This window comes from Oncorhynchus keta, chromosome 27 (assembly GCF_023373465.1).
Source record: "Oncorhynchus keta strain PuntledgeMale-10-30-2019 chromosome 27, Oket_V2, whole genome shotgun sequence".
Classification (NCBI taxonomy): Eukaryota; Metazoa; Chordata; class Actinopteri; order Salmoniformes; family Salmonidae; genus Oncorhynchus; species Oncorhynchus keta.
The window spans coordinates 49,635,047-49,661,576 of record NC_068447.1 but is presented as its reverse complement, the minus strand read 5'-3'; the positions used below and the strand labels follow the sequence as shown (position 1 = coordinate 49,661,576).

Below are 26,530 nucleotides of genomic sequence, written 5' to 3'. Positions count from 1 at the left end.
GAGAAAAGGTGGGGAAAACACACAACAAAATGAAACACATAAACAAAAACAACAGAAAAGGTGGGGAAAACACACAACAAAATGAAACACAAACAAAAACAAGAGAAAAGGTGGAGAAAACACACAACAAAAACAAGAGAAAAGGTGGGGAATACACACAACAAAATGAAACACAAACAAAAACAAGAGAAAAGGTGGGGAAAACACACAACAAAATGAAACACATAAACAAGAGAAAAGGTGGGAAAAAAAACAAAAGAGAAAAGGTGGGAAAACACACAACAAAATGAAACACAAACAAAAACAAGAGAAAAGGTGGTGAAAACACACAACAAAATGAAACACATAAACAAAAACAAGAGAAAAGGTGGTGAAAACACACAACAAAATGAAAGACATAACTAGAAAAAGAAGGAATGGGGTCACGGAATTGTCTCTGACCTACGGGATTGTGTCTGCTACTGTCGCTGGCCCTGCTTGGGGTTGGAGAGAGATGGAGGGAGGAGGATGAGGAGAAGGCCTGTAGACACAGGGAGGTAGAACTAGATGTGGGTTGGCTAGGCCATATCGACATGGGTTGCAGAGACTTACAGATGAAGGGCTTGACACTACTGTGAATGTGCTTGTGCTGCTTGAGGCCCGAGGAGGTGGCGAAGGTCTTGCCACATTCGGGGCAGGTGTGAGTGCGCGCCCCTATGTGCTGCGAGCGGATGTGGCGCTGCAGGTTGCTGGGGTCCGTGAACACCTGTGGGTAGGGCGGGGGCAGAAACATTTACATTGACACACACACAGATAAAAACCAGTTATGGTCAGCAGTCATCCGATCACTGTGTGTTGACACTTTCAGAATATATATACTACTGAGTAAAAAAGCTTATACTGCATCCATGCCAGCTTCCCGTGATGCCTAACAACTAACTTCATGGCCAGTAGTGCTGAGCAATTAACCAACGTTTTATTTTTGGGGGTTACTAATTGACCAAAGTCAGTTCAATTACTAGAATTACATTAAGTTTGTTTTCTTGTCTAATAGAGAAATCAAATAATTCACGAGAGAATTCAAGTCAAGAACTTTATGTGGGATGCTGGGCTGAAGGGAGTTGTAGTTTTCATTAAGCCAAATAATGAACCTAGTTCAGCGCAGAAACATGGTAATTAACTACAATGACCATAATTCTTTGCGCCTATTTTTTTCTGGCTCAGACAAGAGGCGGGTCAGAGAGGAAGAGGTGAAGTGAGAGGATTCACTCTTGCCAAAAGCTGTGCAAAATAAGCCCAATGTGTTTCTATGGCTTATTTTGGACAACGACTCCTATTCTTAGGGCGAATACATCAGCATCTCGCCATTATATACAGATCTCTGGACAGATACACATTTACACCATCAACATTAAATTAGATACACACAGACTGCATAAAACACGAGAGAGGAATGTCCACAACATAATGACGAGAGGGACAGAGACAGTTTGTGAAAGTATGCCTTATCTACATTGAAAAAAATATAAACGCAACATATAAAGTGTTTGTCCCATGAGTTGAAATAAAAGATCCCAGAAATGTTCCATACACACAAAAAGCTTATTTCTCTCAACGTTTGTGCACAAATGTGTTTACATCCCTGTTAATGAGCATTTCTCCTTTGCCAAGATAATCCATCCACCTGACAGGTGTTGCATATCAAGAAGCCACTCTAAAATGTGTAGTTTTGTCACAAAATACAATGTCACAGATGTCTCAAGTTTTTAGGGAGCATGCACTTGGCAGGCTGACTGCAAGAATGTCCACCAGAGCTGTTGCCAGAGAATTTAATGTGTATTCCTCTACCATAAGCCGCCTCCGACATCTTTTTGGGGAATTTGGCAGTATGTTCAACCGCAGACCACCATTCTTCACCTTTGGGATCGTCTGAGACCATCCACCCGGACAACTGATGAAACTGTGGGAACTGTAGAATTTCTTCACAAACTGTCAGAAACCGTCTCAGGGAAGCTCATATGTGTGCTCACTGTCCTCACCAGAGTCTTGATCTGTTCGGCATCTTAACCGACTTCAGTGAGCAAATGCTCACCTTCAATGACCACTGGCACGATGAAAAACTGTCCTCTTCATGGATGAACCCCGGTTTCAACTGTACCCGGGCAGATGGCAGACAGTGTATATGGCGTCATGTGGGCGAGCAGTATGCTGATGTCAACGTTGTGAACAGAGTGCCCCATGGTGGCAGTAGGGTTATTGTATGGGCAGGCATAAGCTACGGACAATGAACACATGTCGCAAGGATCTGCACTCAATTCCTGGAAGCTGAAAATGTCCCAGTTCTTCCATGGCTTGTATACTCACCAGACATGTCACCCATTGAGCATGTTTGGGATGCTCTGGATCGATGTGTACGACAGCGTGTTCCAGTTCCCGCCACTATCCAGCAACTTCACACAGCCATTGAAGAGGAGTGGGACAACATTCCACAGGCCACAATCAACAGCCTGATCAACTCTATGGGAAGGAGATGTACGCGCTGCATGAGGCAAATGGTGGTTACACCAAATACTGACTGGTTCTGATCCACACCCTACCTTTTTAAAGGTATCTGTGACCAACAGATGCATATCTGTATTCCCAGTCATGTGAAATCCATAGATTAGGGCCTTATTCATTTATTTAAATTAACTTAAGAATCTGTTCTTAACTGACTTGCCTAGTTAAATAAAGGTAAAATGAAAAAAATAAATAAATAAAATAAAAACTGGTTTCCTTATATGAACTGTAACTCAGTAAAATCTTAAAATTGTTCCATGTTACGTTTATATTTTTCCCTGACTCTGGTTCAGTTCTTGATTGGAGTTTGGCTGGCTGTCAAGTAATGGTTTTATACACATTAAAGAGGGCAGTACAGGGAGAACATAGATAACTGACTGGCTGACTGCTACAGCCTGAACAGAGATGAGATGATGAACATTAATAAAGTCATGAAATAGAAACTAAGTAATATACACAACTGAAATATTGTATTATTTCATAGTAATTTCCCATTTTCTATTGATGTCTACCCAATGTGGACCAAACAGGTGCAATCTAATATTTTAAATGTTTTGGCTATTGAATGTTCACTATATTTGGCCTTAGAATTTCCATTAAAAAGCTCTAAATTCATTGTTATGTCATTATTCTATAATGCATTTCATGTTTTAAAAAAAAAGTTCAACTGAAATCCGGAATAATTTTTTTAAACCAAACCAATCAAACCGGAACCAAACCGACCTCAAAAACCACTAATCACTCAGCACTAAATGCCAGCAGACAACCAGTTAGCTGAATAAACTGCAAGTAATGACATTTTCAAGTCATAGCATCAACTGACATGATTAAGTTGGTACTAAAATTGCATTTATGGTTGCGTTACACTAACTTAATCACAAAATCATATGGTTAAAATCCTATTTTCTACGTACATACACAATGCATTTTCTCCCCAGTCAATTCACTACTGTGGCTAGGATCAGCATTCACCAAGGTAGCAAGAGAAGCCTGTGTTTCTGCGCACAACTTACATGCCGGGTGTGCTGTACCTTATCGCAGTTTTGACACTCGAACTGCTTGCCGCTGTCGTGGGACATCTGGTGGCGGATGAGGTTGGACTTCCAGTTGAAGGCCTTGGGACACTGGTAACACTTGTACTCTCGCTCCTCTGTGTGCACAATCAGGTGTTGGCCCAGACTGGACAGGGAGCACATAGTCATGACACATAGTCATTCAGGATGATGAAACTCTTCAAATCATTAGTGTAGAGGTAATGGTACCACTGAGTGTGTCCAGACTGGACAGGGAGCACAGACACACAGTCATTCAGGATGATGAAACTCTTCAAATCATTAGTGTTGAGGTAATGGTACCACTGTGTGTGTCCGTGCATGCTCGCCTATGTGCGTGTGTATGTGTGTGCGTGTGCATGCTTGTGTGTGTGTTGTGTGTGTGTGTGTGTGTGTGTGTGTGTGTGTGCTGCACCTGTACTCGTCGGGGAAGATCTTCTCGCAGTCCTTGCACTCGTGGACAGACTCGTGGTCGCTGTCGTCACAGCCCTGCTTGAAGTCCTCGTTGCTGAGAGTATCGAACACGGACCCGGCGCTGGAACAAAAGCACTTCTGGTGCCGCTGCAGCTCCAGGGCCGAGGTGAACAGCTCGTCACAGTCCTCACAGCGGTACATCTGTTTGTCTGTGGTACAATCTGACTATTTATTTTTCAGAAATGTGTCTTTTGCAAAAACAGACAACACACACTTGTGAGTAGCCTGTAGGTTAGATAAGGTCCCTCTACACACACACACACACACACACACACACTAAGGGTAAAAGGCTGAGCAGGATAACTACGTAGCTCCCCAGCCAACATCCATCTGATCCCAAACTGAAGACACAAATCATAAACAGGAACCAGAAATGTCTAGCATTTCAAGTTTAGAAAAGATAAAACTTCTAACTCTGCTGTCCAAGCGAATCAAGTGCATGTTCAAATGCTTAAACAACCACTCTCCCATTAGCTTTGACCTAAAACATAAACACATCTAGGAACAATAAAATGTAGCCTGGGCTAGTCAGCTTTACATCTTAATTAACACATAGCTAATTACTTTTTAGTCCAGTGGTGACGGCTGTTCAGTGGCTTTAGGCTATAGCACGCAAAGGAAGCAAAGGGCTAAACATTTGTCATTATATTCCAGGTTGATAGCCTTTGAAATGAGTTTCCCAACCAAGGTCAAACCAATGGAACTGTGAGGCAGGCAATTTCAATGGCTGCTTTCTGACCTGGGCGCCAAGTTCAACAACTCAGGCCAAGTTGAAGAGAGGGGTAGGGAATGGGGGAGTGTCGGGTGGATGTTGTCCAAGAAGAATGAGCCTTGCGTGTTTAGGCTAGGTTGCAGAGTGACAAAGCCAGGCATGGACCCCCCAGATGTGCCCCCCTAGCTGTGTTTTCTGTAGATGTAGATGCTGCTGGGCCTGCTAGTTGCGCAGACCAGGACAGTGCCTTCAGAAAGTATTCATACCCTTTGACTTATTCTACATGTTGTTGTGTTTCAGCCTGAATTCAAATTGGATTAAAAAAATAATAATTCTCAACCACCTACACACAATAGCTCACACTGACAAGTGAAAACATGTTTTTAGAAATTGTAGCAAATTATTTCAATGTTAGAAGCAGCTTTGGCAGTGATTATAGCTGTGATTCTTTCTGGGTAAGTTTTACACACCTGGATTGTAAAATATTTGCACATTATTCTTAAAAAAAAAACTTTAAGCTCTGTCAAATTGGTTGTTGATCATTGCTACACAGCCATGTTCAAGTCTTGCCATATATTTTCAATTAAATTTAAATCAAAACTGTAACTAGGCCACATCTTGGTAAGCAACTCCAGTGTATATTTGACCTTGTGTTTTACGTTATTGTCCTGCTGAAAGGTGAATTTGTCTCACAGTGTCTGTTGTAATGCAGACTGAACCAGGTTTCCTCTAGGATTTTGCCTGCGCTTAACTCTATTCTGTTTATTTTTATCCTAAAAAAACTCACTAGTCCTTGCCGATGACAACCATACCCATAACATGATGCAGCCACCACCATGCTTGAAAATATGAAGAGTGGTACTCAGTGATGTGTAATTTCTTCGCCACATTGTTTTCAGTTTTACTTTAGTGCGTTATTGCAAACAAATGCATGTTTTGGAATATTTATATTCTGTACAGGCTTCCTTATTTTCACCCTGTCATTTAGGTTAGTATTGTGAAGTAACTACAATTTACATTTACATTTACATTACAATGTTGTTGATCGATCATCAGTTCTCTCTTATCACAGCAATTCAACTCTATAACTGTTTTACAATCACTGGTGGCCTCATAGTAAAATCCCTGAGCTTATTCCATTCCTCTCCAGCAACTGAGTTAGGAAGGACACCTGTATCTTTGCAGTGACTTGGTGTATTGATACACCATCCAATGTGTAATTCATATCTTCACCGTGCTCATAGGATATTCAGTGTCTGTTTTTATTTTATTTTTACCCATCATTTGCAAGGCATTGGAAAACCTCCCTGGTCTTTGTGGTTGAATTTATGTTTGAAATTCACTGCTCGAGTGAGGGACCTTATCGATAAGTGTATGTGTGGGTTACAGAGATGAGTTATTTATTCAACAACCATGTTAATAAACACTGTTATTGCACAGAGTGATGAGTCCATGCAACTGCTTAATGTAAATGTAAATGTAATGTAAATGTTACGTGACTTATTAAGCACATGTTTACTCCTGAACTTATTTAGGCTTTGCCACAACAAAAAGGGATCGAATACTTATTGACTCAAGACATTCAGCTTTTCATTTGAACTGAATTTGTAAACATAATTCCACTTTGACATTATGGGGTATTGTGTGTAACCCAGTAACAAAATATATTCGAAATTGAACCCATTTTAAATTCAGGCTGTAACAACAAAATGTGGAAAAATTCAAAGGCTGTGAATACTTTCTGAAAGCACTGTATCTGAGAAGAGCAGATACCACACAGGCCTATAGATTGAGCAAACAGTATAGAAATCTGCCAAAAAGCAATTAGTAGCCAAAAATTATGTCACTCCTGGACAACTTTTTAGCTTTAACATTCCCCTACATTTGGCCGTTTGGAACACTTTTACAAATTAGCCTCATTGGGTAATCTAAACAAATATAATATTACATTTAAAAAAAAATGCTATTGATAGATATAGAGCTTTGCCTTATATGATGGGTTTAGGGACAATGAAATTGGAAGCGCATATAACAGTATCGTTTCATTGCACTGACTGACGGTAGCCACCTGTCCATGGTCCTGAATAGATGGTTACGGTATGTGATATTTGAATGAGCGAATCTAGGGCTACCAGTCTTCATGGGGCTTTTCTTCAACATCGCGTGCTTTCTTGCGCGCAAAATGACAGTCGTGTACAGTATATGGCTGCACTTCAGATAGGCCTAAAACAACATGTTGTATATAGCACTAGTATGACCAACACCGTGTGTGGCCTACTAAACGAAGTAAGCAAAAGTTCACTCTGGTATCATTACATTTGCATTACTGTAAAAGTGATGTCAATACTATGAAAACAACACACCGCCTCCTCTTCTCTCCCTCCCTGCTCTCTTGCAATAGCGTGTGCATGTGCGTTTGCAACTAGAAAATAGTGCGTACATGGAGAAAAGGCGGATTGGTCACACTCATTGAATAGTGTTACACATTCGACAGCAATATGTAGCCTATCGTTCTAATTATTAGAGTGTAATTAAGCAATGAAGCCTGGAAGAGTCTTTGATAGCCTAGTGTCGAGCTGATCTGTGCGTGATGGTATGCACAAATGATGTGCAGACCTACCGCAGCAGCTACGGCTGCATTTCAAATACACTTGTAGGCCTGTGTCGTAGTGGGGCGCATATCCTTGTGTTATTAGGCTTCTATAAATCGACGGTTGTTGATGTGTCCGGCTACGTTTCAGATCCATTTTTGTACATTTGAACAGCAGTAGGACCAATAATGGACCTTGTTTTATTAAGGCTCCAAAGCAATACTAGCTGTGCCCCGTCTCAGACATGTCATCCTGGAGCCGGGCATGCTACGTTGGCACCCACCCTGTCCCAGCATTGCCATGACCTGACTTGACCGAACTATCAACTCAAGTTGATTCAAAATTACTTCGAGTGTATGGCTCATTTAGTTCATTCTGTATGTCATTTATTCAGCTGGCAATAACCAGATGCATTTAAAGGGGAGAAGTGTAGCAACAGCACTTTGTCTAAACATGGATTTGAACAAATGACCCCCTGGTCTCAATTGTCCATTACTTCCATCTCAAAGGCTATACATGCATAGCTCCCACCAAAGCCATATAACTAATTTACTGTGTGTGAACTGTTCCCTCCCAAGATGAAAAACTCCTCACCGTTCAGAATATTTGGATGTGGCACTTTTGAAGGCTGCGACATCTTTCCAGTAACAGCCTTGTGATGCGCTTGTGAGGCTTTATTAGCATAGTTGTTTTATTACACCGACTACGAGGCTTTGTCAAATCAAAAAACACTTCAAAGAGGAATTGAAACTTGAGGACTCGTAAAGAGCCGCACCAAGCCATCGATTTCACCGCTGGAAGACATTAGACTCGAGACCCTACAATGCCAGGGGAAGCGTGCACAGTGTTTTGGAGCGCAGCGCGCAAAGAATAATTTTGTCGCCATGATCTATTGAATGAATCGACCAGTAACACTCAGCAGTAGAGCGAGCATGAATGGGGAGGAGGGTGTGTGAAAGCGCACATAAATGGGAGACTAATAGCTCTCTTTGAGAGGTGAGCATGGGTGAGCATCTGTGAGCATGGGTGAGGTCTCGGAGCCTCCTCAAGCCCCACTCCAAGTCCCAGCTCCGATAAACCAGCCGAGGAGAGCTGTGCAGCACCAAGCTCTTCCTCTCCTTTCCCCCTCTCTCCCTCGTTTCTCTTGCGCACCCACGCACACAGTCTACCTTTCCCTTTTGACACTAATTCACAGACTGGTAAAGTGTCAATGTTGTTTCTGCTTGTCTCTACCTTTTATAGACACTCGAGCGCACATCCATTTCTTACCCTGTCATCCTCTCTCCTGTTCTTTGGCAAAAAGATCTGAGGGAGGCTCAAAATGCAGCTATGAAATATCATAATATCAGGGGTGCTGAGGAGTATTTTTTGTGGAGGAAAACTAATTCTAATTGGCTGGGCCTGGCTCCACAGTGGGTTGGGTTGGCTCCCAAGTGGGTGGACCTACGCCCTCCCAGGCCCACCCATGGCTGCGCCCTTGCACAGTCATGTGAAATCCATAAATTAGGGCCTAATGAATTAATTACATTTACTTCCTGATATGAACTGTAACTCAGTAAAATCTTTGAAATTGTTGCATGTTGGGTTGATATTTTGGTTCAGTATAATATCCTATATTCCTTCTGATGCACGGTGAGGTAAGTAGGTCAAAGTTAAATCCTTACATCAAATCATTCACTTCAAACATAATAGCTGTCTAATCCTTCCCAAAAAACATCAGTTCTACTTCAAGAAATAGACCATGGCATCATGTTCCTTGCATCGGGTCTTCATAGAGAAAGCCTATAATGTTTTCTACATCCCTAAATATCCGAGGTTATTGACCGCTGTCACGTCTAGTTCTACGAGGTATTTGTTAAGTGATAGCGGACCCACTATTCTCAAGCCTTTCGCTGCACCCGCAATAGCATCTGCTAAACACTTGTGACAAATAACATTTGATTTTGATTTACAATTGTTCCGAGGATGGATGAGGACTGAGTTCGTAATTGATCGGGTGATAGCTTAGGCTATGTATTGTCTGATTGAATGTAGACAGATATTTAGGCCAAATATTTTCCCCAAAATAAGCTTTTTATAGATGTCAATTTGGAAAAAGATCCAAAACGTCATTATTTTTGCCCCAAATCTGTATCTAAAATAATTATTAAAAGATCCAAAACAAAATGTTATTTTGGAGTTAATATGCGCTAATGATGGCATTAATCTTACCTTCTAGGTTTAGTGCCATCGATCCCTCGGGGAAAATTCCTTCCTTCATATACACCAATAGCTCTTCCCCCACTTCAATATCCCTAATAGCTTTATAATCAATCTGTAAAATAGAAAAGAGAGGGAGAGAAAGCGGTTAGGGACAGTGGAGTCAACAAAAAGCTATTGTCTGCTTGTCATGAATGAATACATGAACCTTTATGGGCGTCGATTTATTAGGCTTAGCCTATTATCTATATTCATATGTCAATATCGATGTTGTTATTATTGTAATCATTGGAAAAATACCAACAACAAGAAGAACAATCTATAGGCTTATATATGAAAACTAATTCGGGCCGAATTAGGGATTATTGTCAATGTAGACATTTTTGGTTATGCCTACTTTTATAATAACTTGCTTGACGTACAAATGAATTTAAGTACGATTTAGGTTTCTAGTCTACTTTACATCCATTGTTCATCATATAAACACTTGATAGTCAATGCATAATATTTATTATTGTTTCTAAAAATCGAAATATTTATGTATATACATTTCTTTTAATTCTAGGAGGCAATAAACATGTTTGATAAGTAACAATAAGCGCCAGACATTTGAAAATGTTGAATTCAATGAGCCAGTTACAAGCATACTTTGGGGTAAAAACGAAATTATAGTTCAAGGATTGAAATAAAAGGCCAATTAAATGAAATGTCACATACCTGGAGTGCATTGTTTTACAGTAGTTGCATATCCGTGCGCATTTCCAACTAAAAATTTCTAAAACATGTATGCCTCACACTGGGTATATGCTGAGCGACTGAAACATGTTAGAGGTGGCAATACATCTATTTATTAGCTTACAGTGAAAGAGCAACACCAGAAAATGCTAAATAGGCCCGAATAAAATGCACCGATTTTTAGCACATGTTGTCATTTAACTGATTTCAACAGAAAATATAATGTTGAATTAAATAGCAAATGTCGCTGAATTATGAGCGAAACATGTAAACTACAGTTTTATACAGACACCAAGCAATGAACAATATACAAATTGGCAACACATATGAAATTAACCAGCCTCAATGCGTCCTGTGTGGACGCATGGGGGCGCTCAGCACCAACTTACGCATCAATGACACACAAACACACACACACACACACACACACACACACACACACACACACACACGCACGCACGCACGCACACGCACGCACGCACGCACGCACGCACGCAAGCACACACACACACACACACACACACACACACACACACACACACACACACACACACACACACACACACACACACACACACACACACACACACACACACACACACACACACACAGTAACTTCATCCAATCCTTTTACACGTGTAGGCTATTTGCAACATGTCATCCTTTTATCTGTCCAATGCTATGTTGTGAGCGTAGAGGGGTGGCTTAGAAGTTAGGCCAAATATTCAAAATCACCGAGAAGAGAAGCCATATTTTTCAAACAAAATACACCTATTATATTTATAATTATCAGTGGTAGTATCTGTTTACGCATAGGCTTTTACGTGACAGACATCTTCATCTCTGACCTTGCTGTTCTCCATGTGGTGGTAGAGTTTGGAAAGGAGAGTCGTGGTTGTTAGAGCTCCCCGTTGTAACAGTAGTATTGTCTGGATGGAGTTGGCAACACAACCCATAGTATCATTACAGGAGAGAGGCCGGGGCTGGGGAGCCAGCCAGGGCCGGGGAGTGAGAGGAGACAGGTGGCCAGGCAGGCAAGCAGGCTGCAGTGTGTCCTCCCTGGTTGGAGCTGAAGCAGGCACTCTATAGTCTGTGTGAGCGTGTCTTTGATGATGAGGTCACTCCTCCTCCCCTTCTTATCTCAAACCAAAGGATTGATTCATCTGCCAAAGAGACCTCTCCCCACAGCCCCATCTCTGCTCGCTATGATGATGTAAATGATGTATCTAAGTCAACTAGATTTGAAAACACACACACATGGAGCGATAAATATCCAGTCGAGGTGCGTGAGGCTTGACGTTGTCATAGCTTTCCAAACTAACGCAGAGCAAACAGTGGGTTTTAGTTCAGCCTTTACACAAGTCGCTGCTACGCCTGTTTTGACTTGTTATCTTTCACCACATGCTTTTAACAGTTTGTGCCAAAGACTTAAACAAGGGCATGAAACATGTTCAGAATAATTGGCATCAACCGAATTTATGTTATCATAAATGCAACCTGCTTGCTTGCTACATTGAGTAAACTACACACATAGAGGCTAATTGCAACATGTGATCCCTATATATTTTTTAAAGGATTTCAAATTCAAAGTCATTTGATTATTGTGCAACTTTAAACTCACAGTTGCCTGGTATAAAATAAATAGTGACACTGTTATTTAACTATTTAACAATGACATTTGACATGCTTGCAATCCACTATAATAACGTGTAGCTTACCCTTTGATAGGCCTACCTTGTACTAAATGTGTTTACTCAATATATATGTCTTATCCCTCTGCCAATGTATTCTGTTTTTTTCTTACATCGTTGACAAACGAGACCTTGGATATAACTCTGCTTTTTACTATTACAATGTGGGTGAAATAAACACGTTGACAAACGAGACCGAGGATATAACTCTGCTTTTTACTATTACAATGTGAGTGAAATAAACACGTTGACAAACGAGACCGAGGATATAACTCTGCTTTTTACTATTACAATGTGAGTGAAATAAACATGTTGACAAACGAGACCTAGGATATATCTCTGCTTTTTACTATTACAATGTGAGTGAAATAAACACGTTGACAAACGAGACCTAGGATATATCTCTGCTTTTTACTATTACAATGTGAGTGAAATAAACACGTTGACAAACGAGACCTAGGATATATCTCTGCTTTTTACTATTACAATGTGAGTGAAATAAACACCTTGACAAACGAGACCTAGGATATAACTCTGCTTTTTACTATTACAATGTGAGTGAAATAAACATGTTGACAAACGAGACCTAGGATATAACTCTGCTTTTTACTATTACAATGTGAGTGAAATAAACACGTTGACAAACGAGACCGAGGATATAACTCTGCTTTTTACTATTACAATGTGAGTGAAATAAACACCTTGACAAACGAGACCTAGGATATATCTCTGCTTTTTACTATTACAATGTGAGTGAAATAAACACCTTGACAAACGAGACCTAGGATATATCTCTGCTTTTTACTATTACAATGTGAGTGAAATAAACACCTTGACAAACGAGACCTAGGATATATCTCTGCTTTTTACTATTACAATGTGAGTGAAATAAACACGTTGACAAACGAGACCGAGGATATATCTCTGCTTTTTATTATTACAATGTGAGTGAAATAAACACCTTGACAAACGAGACCTAGGATATAACTCTGCTTTTTACTATTACAATGTGAGTGAAATAAACACGTTGACAAACGAGACCGAGGATATAACTCTGCTTTTTACTATTACAATGTGAGTGAAATAAACACCTTGACAAACGAGACCTAGGATATATCTCTGCTTTTTACTATTACAATGTGAGTGAAATAAACACCTTGACAAACGAGACCTAGGATATAACTCTGCTTTTTACTATTACAATGTGAGTGAAATAAACACCTTGACAAACGAGACCTAGGATATATCTCTGCTTTTTACTATTACAATGTGAGTGAAATAAACACCTTGACAAACGAGACCTAGGATATAACTCTGCTTTTTACTATTACAATGTGAGTGAAATAAACACCTTGACAAACGAGACCTAGGATATATCTCTGCTTTTTACTATTACAATGTGAGTGAAATAAACACCTTGACAAACGAGACCTAGGATATAACTCTGCTTTTTACTATTACAATGTGAGTGAAATAAACACCTTGACAAACGAGACCTAGGATATAACTCTGCTTTTTACTATTACAATGTGAGTGAAATAAACACCTTGACAAACGAGACCTAGGATATATCTCTGCTTTTTACTATTACAATGTGAGTGAAATAAACACCTTGACAAACGAGACCTAGGATATATCTCTGCTTTTTACTATTACAATGTGAGTGAAATAAACACCTTGACAAACGAGACCTAGGATATATCTCTGCTTTTTACTATTACAATGTGAGTGAATTAAACACGTTGACAAACGAGACCTAGGATATATCTCTGCTTTTTACTATTACAATGTGGGTGAAATAAACACGTTGACAAACGAGACCTAGGATATAACTCTGCTTTTTACTATTACAATGTGAGTGAAATAAACACGTTGACAAACGAGACCGAGGATATAACTCTGCTTTTTACTATTACAATGTGAGTGAAATAAACATGTTGACAAACGAGACCTAGGATATAACTCTGCTTTTACTATTACAATGTGAGTGAAATAAACACCTTGACAAACGAGACCTAGGATATAACTCTGCTTTTTACTATTACAATGTGAGTGAAATAAACACCTTGACAAACGAGACCTAGGATATATCTCTGCTTTTTACTATTACAATGTGAGTGAAATAAACACCTTGACAAACGAGACCTAGGATATAACTCTGCTTTTTACTATTACAATGTGAGTGAAATAAACACCTTGACAAACGAGACCTAGGATATATCTCTGCTTTTTACTATTACAATGTGAGTGAAATAAACACCTTGACAAACGAGACCTAGGATATAACTCTGCTTTTTACTATTACAATGTGAGTGAAATAAACACCTTGACAAACGAGACCTAGGATATATCTCTGCTTTTTACTATTACAATGTGAGTGAAATAAACACCTTGACAAACGAGACCTAGGATATAACTCTGCTTTTTACTATTACAATGTGAGTGAAATAAACACCTTGACAAACGAGACCTAGGATATATCTCTGCTTTTTACTATTACAATGTGAGTGAAATAAACACCTTGACAAACGAGACCTAGGATATATCTCTGCTTTTTACTATTACAATGTGAGTGAAATAAACACCTTGACAAACGAGACCTAGGATATATCTCTGCTTTTTACTATTACAATGTGAGTGAAATAAACACCTTGACAAACGAGACCTAGGATATAACTCTGCTTTTTATTACAATGTGAGTGAAATAAACACCTTGACAAACGAGACCTAGGATATAACTCTGCTTTTTACTATTACAATGTGAGTGAAATAAACACCTTGACAAACGAGACCTAGGATATAACTCTGCTTTTTACTATTACAATGTGAGTGAAATAAACACCTTGACAAACGAGACCTAGGATATAACTCTGCTTTTTACTATTACAATGTGAGTGAAATAAACACCTTGACAAACGAGACCTAGGATATAACTCTGCTTTTTACTATTACAATGTGAGTGAAATAAACACCTTGACAAACGAGACCTAGGATATATCTCTGCTTTTACTATTACAATGTGAGTGAAATAAACATGTTGACAAACGAGACCTAGGATATATCTCTGCTTTTTACTATTACAATGTGAGTGAAATAAACACCTTGACAAACGAGACCTAGGATATAACTCTGCTTTTTACTATTACAATGTGAGTGAAATAAACACCTTGACAAAAGAGACCTAGGATATCTCTGCTTTTACTATTACAATGTGAGTGAAATAAACACCTTGACAAACGAGACCTAGGATATAACTCTGCTTTTTACTATTACAATGTGAGTGAAATAAACACCTTGACAAACGAGACCTAGGATATATCTCTGCTTTTTACTATTACAATGTGAGTGAAATAAACACCTTGACAAACGAGACCTAGGATATAACTCTGCTTTTTACTATTACAATGTGAGTGAAATAAACACCTTGACAAACGAGACCTAGGATATAACTCTGCTTTTTACTATTACAATGTGAGTGAAATAAACACCTTGACAAACGAGACCTAGGATATATCTCTGCTTTTTACTATTACAATGTGAGTGAAATAAACACCTTGACAAACGAGACCTAGGATATATCTCTGCTTTTTACTATTACAATGTGAGTGAAATAAACACCTTGACAAACGAGACCTAGGATATAACTCTGCTTTTACTATTACAATGTGAGTGAAATAAACACCTTGACAAACGAGACCTAGGATATAACTCTGCTTTTTACTATTACAATGTGAGTGAAATAAACACCTTGACAAACGAGACCTAGGATATAACTCTGCTTTTTACTATTACAATGTGAGTGAAATAAACACCTTGACAAACGAGACCTAGGATATAACTCTGCTTTTTACTATTACAATGTGAGTGAAATAAACACCTTGACAAACGAGACCTAGGATATAACTCTGCTTTTTACTATTACAATGTGAGTGAAATAAACACCTTGACAAACGAGACCTAGGATATATCTCTGCTTTTTACTATTACAATGTGAGTGAAATAAACATGTTGACAAACGAGACCTAGGATATATCTCTGCTTTTTACTATTACAATGTGAGTGAAATAAACACCTTGACAAACGAGACCTTGGATATAACTCTGCTTTTTACTATTACAATGTGAGTGAAATAAACATGTTGACAAACGAGACCGAGGATATATCTCTGCTTTTTACTATTACAATGTGAGTGAAATAAACACCTTGACAAACGAGACCTAGGATATAACTCTGCTTTTTACTATTACAATGTGAGTGAAATAAACACCTTGACAAACGAGACCTAGGATATATCTCTGCTTTTTACTATTACAATGTGAGTGAAATAAACACGTTGACAAACGAGACCGAGGATATAACTCTGCTTTTACTATTACAATGTGAGTGAAATAAACATGTTGACAAACAAGACCTAGGATATATCTCTGCTTTTTACTATTACAATGTGAGTGAAATAAACACCTTGACAAACGAGACCTAGGATATATCTCTGCTTTTTACTATTACAATGTGAGTGAAATAAACATGTTGACAAACGAGACCTAGGATATATCTCTGCTTTTTACTATTACAATGTGAGTGAAATAAACATGTTGACAAACGAGACCGAGGATATATCTCTGCTTTTTACTATTACAATGTGAGTGAAATAAACATGTTGACAAACGAGACCTAGGATATATCTCTGCTTTTTACTATTACAATGTGAGTGAAATAAACACCTTGACAAACGAGACCTAGGATATATCTCTGCTTTTTACTATTACAATGTGAGTGAAATAAACATGTTGACAAACGAGACCTAGGATATATCTCTGCTTTTTACTATTACAATGTGAGTGAAATAAACACCTTGACAAACGAGACCTAGGATATATCTCTGCTTTTTACTATTACAATGTGAGTGAAATAAACACGTTGACAAACGAGACCTAGGATATATCTCTGCTTTTTACTATTACAATGTGAGTGAAATAAACACGTTGACAAACGAGACCGAGGATATATCTCTGCTTTTTACTATTACAATGTGAGTGAAATAAACATGTTGACAAACGAGACCGAGGATATATCTCTGCTTTTTACTATTACAATGTGAGTGAAATAAACACGTTGACAAACGAGACCTAGGATATATCTCTGCTTTTTACTATTACAATGTGAGTGAAATAAACACCTTGACAAACGACGAGACCTAGGATATAACTCTGCTTTTTACTATTACAATGTGAGTGAAATAAACACCTTGACAAACGAGACCTAGGATATATCTCTGCTTTTTACTATTACAATGTGAGTGAAATAAACACCTTGACAAACGAGACCTAGGATATATCTCTGCTTTTTACTATTACAATGTGAGTGAAATAAACACCTTGACAAACGAGACCTAGGATATAACTCTGCTTTTTACTATTACAATGTGAGTGAAATAAACACCTTGACAAACGAGACCTAGGATATAACTCTGCTTTTTACTATTACAATGTGAGTGAAATAAACACCTTGACAAACGAGACCTAGGATATAACTCTGCTTTTTACTATTACAATGTGAGTGAAATAAACACCTTGACAAACGAGACCTAGGATATAACTCTGCTTTTACTATTACAATGTGAGTGAAATAAACACCTTGACAAACGAGACCTAGGATATAACTCTGCTTTTACTATTACAATGTGAGTGAAATAAACACCTTGACAAACGAGACCTAGGATATATCTCTGCTTTTTACTATTACAATGTGAGTGAAATAAACATGTTGACAAACGAGACCTAGGATATATCTCTGCTTTTTACTATTACAATGTGAGTGAAATAAACACCTTGACAAACGAGACCTTGGATATAACTCTGCTTTTTACTATTACAATGTGAGTGAAATAAACATGTTGACAAACGAGACCGAGGATATATCTCTGCTTTTTACTATTACAATGTGAGTGAAATAAACACCTTGACAAACGAGACCTAGGATATAACTCTGCTTTTTACTATTACAATGTGAGTGAAATAAACACCTTGACAAACGAGACCTAGGATATATCTCTGCTTTTTACTATTACAATGTGAGTGAAATAAACACGTTGACAAACGAGACCGAGGATATAACTCTGCTTTTTACTATTACAATGTGAGTGAAATAAACATGTTGACAAACGAGACCGAGGATATATCTCTGCTTTTTACTATTACAATGTGAGTGAAATAAACACCTTGACAAACGAGACCTAGGATATATCTCTGCTTTTTACTATTACAATGTGAGTGAAATAAACATGTTGACAAACGAGACCTAGGATATATCTCTGCTTTTTACTATTACAATGTGAGTGAAATAAACATGTTGACAAACGAGACCGAGGATATATCTCTGCTTTTTACTATTACAATGTGAGTGAAATAAACATGTTGACAAACGAGACCTAGGATATATCTCTGCTTTTTACTATTACAATGTGAGTGAAATAAACACCTTGACAAACGAGACCTAGGATATATCTCTGCTTTTTACTATTACAATGTGAGTGAAATAAACATGTTGACAAACGAGACCTAGGATATATCTCTGCTTTTTACTATTACAATGTGAGTGAAATAAACACCTTCACAAACGAGACCTAGGATATATCTCTGCTTTTTACTATTACAATGTGAGTGAAATAAACACGTTGACAAACGAGACCTAGGATATATCTCTGCTTTTTACTATTACAATGTGAGTGAAATAAACACGTTGACAAACGAGACCGAGGATATATCTCTGCTTTTTACTATTACAATGTGAGTGAAATAAACATGTTGACAAACGAGACCGAGGATATATCTCTGCTTTTTACTATTACAATGTGAGTGAAATAAACACGTTGACAAACGAGACCTAGGATATATCTCTGCTTTTTACTATTACAATGTGAGTGAAATAAACACATTGACAAACGAGACCGAGGATATAACTCTGCTTTTTACTATTACAATGTGAGTGAAATAAACATGTTGACAAACGAGACCGAGGATATATCTCTGCTTTTTACTATTACAATGTGAGTGAAATAAACACGTTGACAAACGAGACCGAGGATATAACTCTGCTTTTTACTATTACAATGTGAGTGAAATAAACATGTTGACAAACGAGACCGAGGATATATCTCTGCTTTTTACTATTACAATGTGAGTGAAATAAACACGTTGACAAACGAGACCTAGGATATATCTCTGCTTTTTACTATTACAATGTGAGTGAAATAAACACCTTCACAAACGAGACCTAGGATATATCTCTGCTTTTTACTATTACAATGTGAGTGAAATAAACACCTTCACAAACGAGACCTAGGATATATCTCTGCTTTTTACTATTACAATGTGAGTGAAATAAACACCTTCACAAACGAGACCTAGGATATATCTCTGCTTTTTACTATTACAATGTGAGTGAAATAAACACGTTGACAAACGAGACCGAGGATATATCTCTGCTTTTTACTATTACAATGTGAGTGAAATAAACACCTTCACAAACGAGACCTAGGATATATCTCTGCTTTTTACTATTACAATGTGAGTGAAATAAACACCTTCACAAACGAGACCTAGGATATATCTCTGCTTTTTACTATTACAATGTGAGTGAAATAAACACCTTCACAAACGAGACCTAGGATATATCTCTGCTTTTTACTATTACAATGTGAGTGAAATAAACACGTTGACAAACGAGACCGAGGATATATCTCTGCTTTTACTATTACAATGTGAGTGAAATAAACACGTTGACAAACGAGACCGAGGATATATCTCTGCTTTTTACTATTACAATGTGAGTGAAATAAACACGTTGACAAACGAGACCGAGGATATAACTCTGCTTTTTACTATTACAATGTGAGTGAAATAAACACGTTGACAAACGAGACCGAGGATATATCTCTGCTTTTTACTATTACAATGTGAGTGAAATAAACATGTTGACAAACGAGACCGAGGATATATCTCTGCTTTTTACTATTACAATGTGAGTGAAATAAACATGTTGACAAACGAGACCTAGGATATATCTCTGCTTTTTACTATTACAATGTGAGTGAAATAAACACGTTGACAAACGAGACCTTGGATATATCTCTGCTTTTTACTATTACAATGTGAGTGAAATAAACACGTTGACAAACGAGACCTTGGATATATCTCTGCTTTTTACTATTACAATGTGAGTGAAATAAACATGTTGACAAACGAGACCTAGGATATATCTCTGCTTTTTACTATTACAATGTGAGTGAAATAAACATGTTGACAAACGAGACCTAGGATATATCTCTGCTTTTTACTATTACAATGTGAGTGAAATAAACACGTTGACAAACGAGACCGAGGATATATCTCTGCTTTTTACTATTACAATGTGAGTGAAATAAACACGTTGACAAACGAGACCTAGGATATATCTCTGCTTTTTACTATTACAATGTGAGTGAAATAAACACGTTGACAAACGAGACCGAGGATATATCTCTGCTTTTTACTATTACAATGTGAGTGAAATAAACACCTTGACAAACGAGACCGAGGATATATCTCTGCTTTTTACTATTACAATGTGAGTGAAATAAACACCTTGACAAACGAGACCGAGGATATATCTCTGCTTTTTACTATTACAATGTGAGTGAAATAAACACCTTGACAAACGAGACCGAGGATATATCTCTGCTTTTTACTATTACAATGTGAGTGAAATAAACACCTTGACAAACGAGACCTAGGATATATCTCTGCTTTTTACTATTACAATGTGAGTGAAATAAACACCTTGACAAACGAGACCTTGGATATATCTCTGCTTTTTACTATTACAATGTGAGTGAAATAAACACGTTGACAAACGAGACCTTGGATATATCTCTGCTTTTTACTATTACAATGTGAGTGAAATAAACACGTTGACAAACGAGACCTAGGATATATTACATTTGACATTTACATTTAAGTCATTTAGCAGACGCTCTTATCCAGAGCGACTTACAAATTGGTGCATTCACCTTATGACATCCAGTGGAACAGCCACTTTACAATAGTGCATCTAAATATTTTAAGGGGGGTGAGAAGGATTACTTTATCCTATCCTAGGTATTCCTTAAAGAGGCGGGGTCTCAGGTGTCTCCGGAAGGTGGTGATTGACTCCGCTGTCCTGGCGTCGTGAGGGAGTGTGTTCCACCATTGGGGAGCCAGAGCAGCGAACAGTTTTGACTGGGCTGAGCGGGAACTGTACTTCCTCAGTGGTAGGGAGGCGAGCAGGCCAGAGGTGGATGAACGCAGTACCCTTGTTTGGGTGTAGGGCCTGATCAGAGCCTGGAGGTACTGAGGTGCCGTTCCCCTCACAGCTCCGAGGCAAGCACCATGGTCTTGTAGCGGATGCGAGCTTCAACTGGAAGCCAGTGGAGAGAGCGGAGGAGCGGGGGTGACGTGAGAGAACTTGGGAAGGTTGAACTCCAGACGGGCTGCGGCGTTCTGGATGAGTTGTAGGGGTTTAATGGCACAGGCAGGGAGCCCAGCCAACAGCGAGCTGCAGTAATCCAGACGGGAGATGACAAGTGCCTGGATTAGGACCTGCGCCGCTTCCTGTGTGAGGCAGGGTCGTACTCTGCGGATGTTGTAGAGCATGAACGTGCAGACGGGCCACCGCCTTGATGTTAGTTGAGAACGACAGGGTGTTGTCCAGGACCACGCCAAGGTTCTTAGCGCTCTGGGAGGAGGACACAATGGAGTTGTCAACCGTGATGGCGAGATCATGGAACGGGCAGTCCTTCCCGGGAGGAAGAGCAGCTCCGTCTTGCCGAGGTTCAGCTTGAGGTGGTGATCCGTCATCCACACTGATATGTCTGCCAGACATGCAGAGATGCGATTCGCCACCTGGTCATCAGAAGGGGAAAGAATAAGATTAATTGTGTGTCGTCTGCATAGCAATGATAGGAGAGACCATGTGAGGTTATGACAGAGCCAAGTGACTTGGTGTATAGTGAGAATAGGAGAGGGCCTAGAACAGAGCCCTGGGGACACCAGTGGTGAGAGCGCGTGGTGAGGAGACAGATTCTCGCCACGCCACCTGGTAGGAGCGACCTGTCAGGTAGGACGCAATCAAGCGTGGGCCGCGCCGAGGAGATGCCCAACTCGGAGAGGGTGGAGAGGAGGATCTGATGGTTCACAGTATCGAAGGCAGCCGATAGGTCTAGAAGGATGAGAGCAGAGGAGAGAGAGTTAGCTTTAGCAGTGCGGAGCGCCTCCGTGATACAGAGAAGAGCAGTCTCAGTTGAATGATTAGTCTTGAAACCTGACTGATTTGGATCAAGAAGGTCATTCTGAGAGAGATAGCGGGAGAGCTGGCCAAGGACGGCACGTTCAAGAGTTTTGGAGAGAAAATAAAGAAGGGATACTGGTCTGTAGTTGTTGACATCGGAGGGATCGAGTGTAGGTTTTTTCAGAAGGGTGCAACTCTCGCTCTCTTGAAGACGGAAGGGACGTAGCCAGCGGTCAGGGATGAGTTGATGAGGGAGGTGAGGTAAGGGAGAAGGTCTCCGGAAATGGTCTGGAGAAGAGAGGAGGATAGGGTCGAGCGGGCAGGTTGTTGGGCGGCCGGCCGTCACAATCGCGAGATTTCATCTGGAGAGCGAGGGGAGAAAGAGGTCAGAGCACAGGGTAGGGCAGTGTGAGCAGAACCAGCGGTGTCGTTTGACTTAGCAAACGAGGATCGGATGTCGTCGACCTTCTTTTCAAAATGGTTGACGAAGTCATCTACAGAGAGGGAGGAGGGTGGGGGAGGGGAGGGAGGATTCAGGAGGGAGGAGAAGGTGGCAAAGAGCTTCCTAGGGTCCGAGGCAGATGCTTGGAATTTAGAGTGGTAGAAAGTGGCTTTAGCAGCAGAGACAGAGGAGGAAAATGTAGAGAGGAGGGAGCGAAAGGATGCCAGGTCCGCAGGAGGCGAGTTTTCCTCCAGCTCGGCTGCCGGAGCCCTGTTCTGTGAGCTCGCAATGAGTCGTCGAGCCACGGAGCGGGAGGGAGGACCGAGCCGGCCTGGAAGATAGGGGACATAGAGAGTCAAAGGATGCAGAAAGGGAGGGAGAGAGGAGGGTTGAGGAGGCAGAATCAGGAGATAGGTTGGAGAAGGTTTGAGCAGAGGGAAGAGATGATAGGATGGAAGAGGAGAGAGTAGCGGCGGGAGAGAGAGCGAAGGTTGGGACGGCGCGATACCATCCAGTAGGGGCAGTGTGGGAAGTGTTGGATGAGAGCGAGAGGGAAAAGGATACAAGGTAGTGGTCGGAGACTTGGAGGAGTTGCAATGAGGTTAGTGGAAGAACAGCATCTAGTGAAGATGAAGCGTATTGCCTGCCTTGTGAGTCCGGGGGAAGGTGAGAGGGTGAGGTCAAAGAGGAAAGGAGTGGAAAGAAGGAGGCAGAGAGGAATGAGTCAAAGGTAGACGTGGGGAGGTTAAAGTCGCCCAGAACTGTGAGAGGTGAGCCGTCCTCAGGAAAGGAGCTTATCAAGACATCAAGCTCATTGATGAACTCTCCGAGGGGACCTGGAGGGCGATAAATGATAAGGATGTTAAGCTTGAAAGGGCTGGTAACTGTGACAGCATGAAATTCAAAGGAGGGATAGACAGATGGGTAAGGGGAGAAAAGAGAATGACCACTTGGGAGAGATGAGGATCCCGGTGCCACCACCCCGCTGACCAGAAGCTCTCGGGGTGTGCGAGAACACGTGGGCGGACGAAGAGAGAGCAGTAGGAGTAGCAGTGTTATCTGTGGTGATCCATGTTTCCGTCAGTGCCAGAAGTCGAGGGACTGGAGGGAGGCATAGGCTGAGATGAACTCTGCCTTGTTGGTCCGCAGATCGGCAGTTCCAGAGGCTACCGGAGACCTGGAACTCCACGTGGGTCGTGCGCGCTGGGACCACCAGATTAGGGTGGCGCGTGCCACGCGGTGTGGAAGCGTTTGTATGGTCTGTGCAGAGAGGAGATAACAGGGATAGACAGACACATAGTTGACAGGCTACAGAAGAGGCTACGCTAATGCAAGGAGATTGGAATGACAAGTGGACTACACGTCTCGAATGTTCAGAAAGTTAAGCTTACGTAGCAAGAATCTTATTGACTAAAATGATTAAAATGATACAGTACTGCTGAAGTAGGCTAGCTGGCAGTGGCTGCGTTGTTGACTTTGTAGGCTAGCTGGCAGTGGCTACGTTGTTGACACTACACTAATCAAGTCGTTCCGTTGAGTGTAATAGTTTCTACAGTGCTGCTATTCGGGGGCTAGCTGGCTAGCTAGCAGTGTTGATTACGTTACGTTGCGTTAAAGAACGACAATAGCTGGCTAGCTAACCTAGAAAATCGCTCTAGACTACACAATTATCTTTGATACACAGACGGCTATGTAGCTAGCTATGTAGCTAGCTACGATCAAACAAATCAAACCGTTGTGCTGTAATGAAATGAAATGAAAATGTGATACTACCTGTGGAGCAGCGGAACGACCGGGTTGTTGAGTGCGGAAGTTCTATTCAGTAGGCGTTGGCTAGCTGTTGGCTAGCTAGCAGTGTCTCCTACTTTAAGGACGACAAATAGCTGGCTAGCTAACCTCGGTAAATTAAGATAATCACTCTAAGACTACACGCTCTAAACTACACAATTATCTTGGATACGAAGACAGCAAAGACAACTATGTAGCTAGCTAACACTACACTAATCAAGTCGTTCAGTTGAGTGTAATAGTTTCTACAGTGCTGCTATTCGGTAGACGGTGAACGTTTGCTAGCTGGCTAGCTGCTGGGGATAGCAGTGTAGACTACGTTACGAAATACGAGAGTTGCAATAGAAGTGCTGACTGTTTCACTTTGTTGTCCTCTTTCTTTTCCTTTTTCTTCTGTCCTTCTTTTGTCCTTATTTTGTCTTCCTTTCTTCTGTTAACTAGATATTTTTTGTTGTTATTCTTTGTAAGCTAGCTAGCTTCTTCCAGGAGAGACCCTAGCAAAATATATCTCTGCTTTTTACTATTACAATGTGAGTGAAATAAACACGTTGACAAACGAGACCTAGGATATATCTCTGCTTTTTACTATTACAATGTGAGTGAAATAAACACCTTGACAAACGAGACCTAGGATATATCTCTGCTTTTTACTATTACAATGTGAGTGAAATAAACACCTTGACAAACGAGACCGAGGATATATCTCTGCTTTTTACTATTACAATGTGTGAGTGAAATAAACACCTTGACAAACGAGGTGATATATCTCTATGCTTTTACTATTACAATGTGAGTGAAATAAACACCTTGACACGAGAACTAGGATATATCTCTGCTTTTTACTATTACAATGAGAGTGAAATAAAACGTTGACAAACGAGACCAGGATATATCTCTGCTTTTTTATTATTACAATGAGGAAATAAACACCTTGAAGAATAGAGATCTATCTATTCATCTAAAATAAGACGTAGTTAATAATGCTGCAAATACAAATTGTAGGTCTATTTGTTTCTTTTTAACTCAATCATGTTTTTAAAACTCATGTTAAGTAATGTTATGAGGAGAATAAAAGCTCAATTTCTTAGATTCAAACATTGAATGGTAGCTGTTTCTGGTTAACAATTAGGTGCGCAAGTTTTTATAGTAAGTTACTTGGAAGCCAGTTACCTGTAAGTTACTGTAAAAAATGATGAAGAGGCTCTGTGTCCGCTCTGTGTCTGAGGACAGTGTAGTCTACGTTTACTACCTGCTGAAGCGCTCTGTGTCCGAGGACAGTGTAGTCGTTTACTATCCGAGACCAGTGCTCTGTGTCTGAGGACAGTGTAGTCTACGTTTACTACCGAGACATGGCTCTGTGTCCGAGGACAGTGTAGTCTACTTTTACTATCCGAGACAGAACGCCGCTCTGTGTCCGAGGACAGTGTAGTCCGTTTACTATCCGAGACAGAACGCCGCTCTGTGTCCGAGGACAGTGTAGTAACGTTTACTAGTGACAAAACGCCGCTCTGTGTCACTGTGCCATCTACGTTTACTCCGAGACAACGCAGCTCTGTGTCTGAGGACAGTGTAGACGTTTACTATCCGAGACAGAACACCGCTCTGTGTCTGAGGACAGTGCCATCTACGTTTTATAGACAGAACGCCGCTCTGTGTCTGAGGACAGTGTAGTCTACTTTTACTATCCGAGACAGAACGCCGCTCTGTGTCTGAGGACAGTGTAGTCGTTTACTAAGACAGACGCCGCTCTGTGTCCGAGGACAGTGTAGTCTACTTTTACTATCCGAGATGCGCCGCTCTGTGTCCGAGGACAGTGTAGTCTACGTTTACTATCCGAGACAGAACGCCGCTCTGTGTCCGAGGACAGTGTTGTCACGTTTACTATCCGAGACAGAACGCCGCTCTGTGTCCGAGGACAGTGTGTCACGTTTACTATCCGAGACAGACCGCCGCTCTGTGTCCGAGGACAGTGTAGTCTATGTTTTCTATCCGAGACAGATGCGGCT

The 26,530-nt window shown here is 40.3% G+C and overlaps 1 protein-coding gene across 6 annotated transcripts in view; it reads right to left on the bottom strand.

The window, feature by feature from the left end:
- The window catches only part of LOC118377888 (histone-lysine N-methyltransferase PRDM16-like), a 405,134-nt gene that overhangs the window by 56,317 nt on the left and 322,287 nt on the right, over positions 1-26,530 (bottom strand). For 4 of the 6 annotated variants that reach the window (XM_052482565.1, XM_052482569.1, XM_052482568.1 and 1 more), the window contains exons 5-8: positions 9,579-9,681; positions 4,006-4,213; positions 3,552-3,717; positions 592-745 (exon numbers count right to left, since the gene is read on the bottom strand). In XM_052482565.1, the coding sequence (XP_052338525.1) occupies positions 592-745; positions 3,552-3,717; positions 4,006-4,213; positions 9,579-9,681 (631 nt within the window). The remainder of the gene's footprint in view (positions 1-591; positions 746-3,551; positions 3,718-4,005; positions 4,214-9,578; positions 9,682-26,530) is intronic. The other 2 variants (XM_052482566.1, XM_052482570.1) reach the window with 1 other exon arrangement.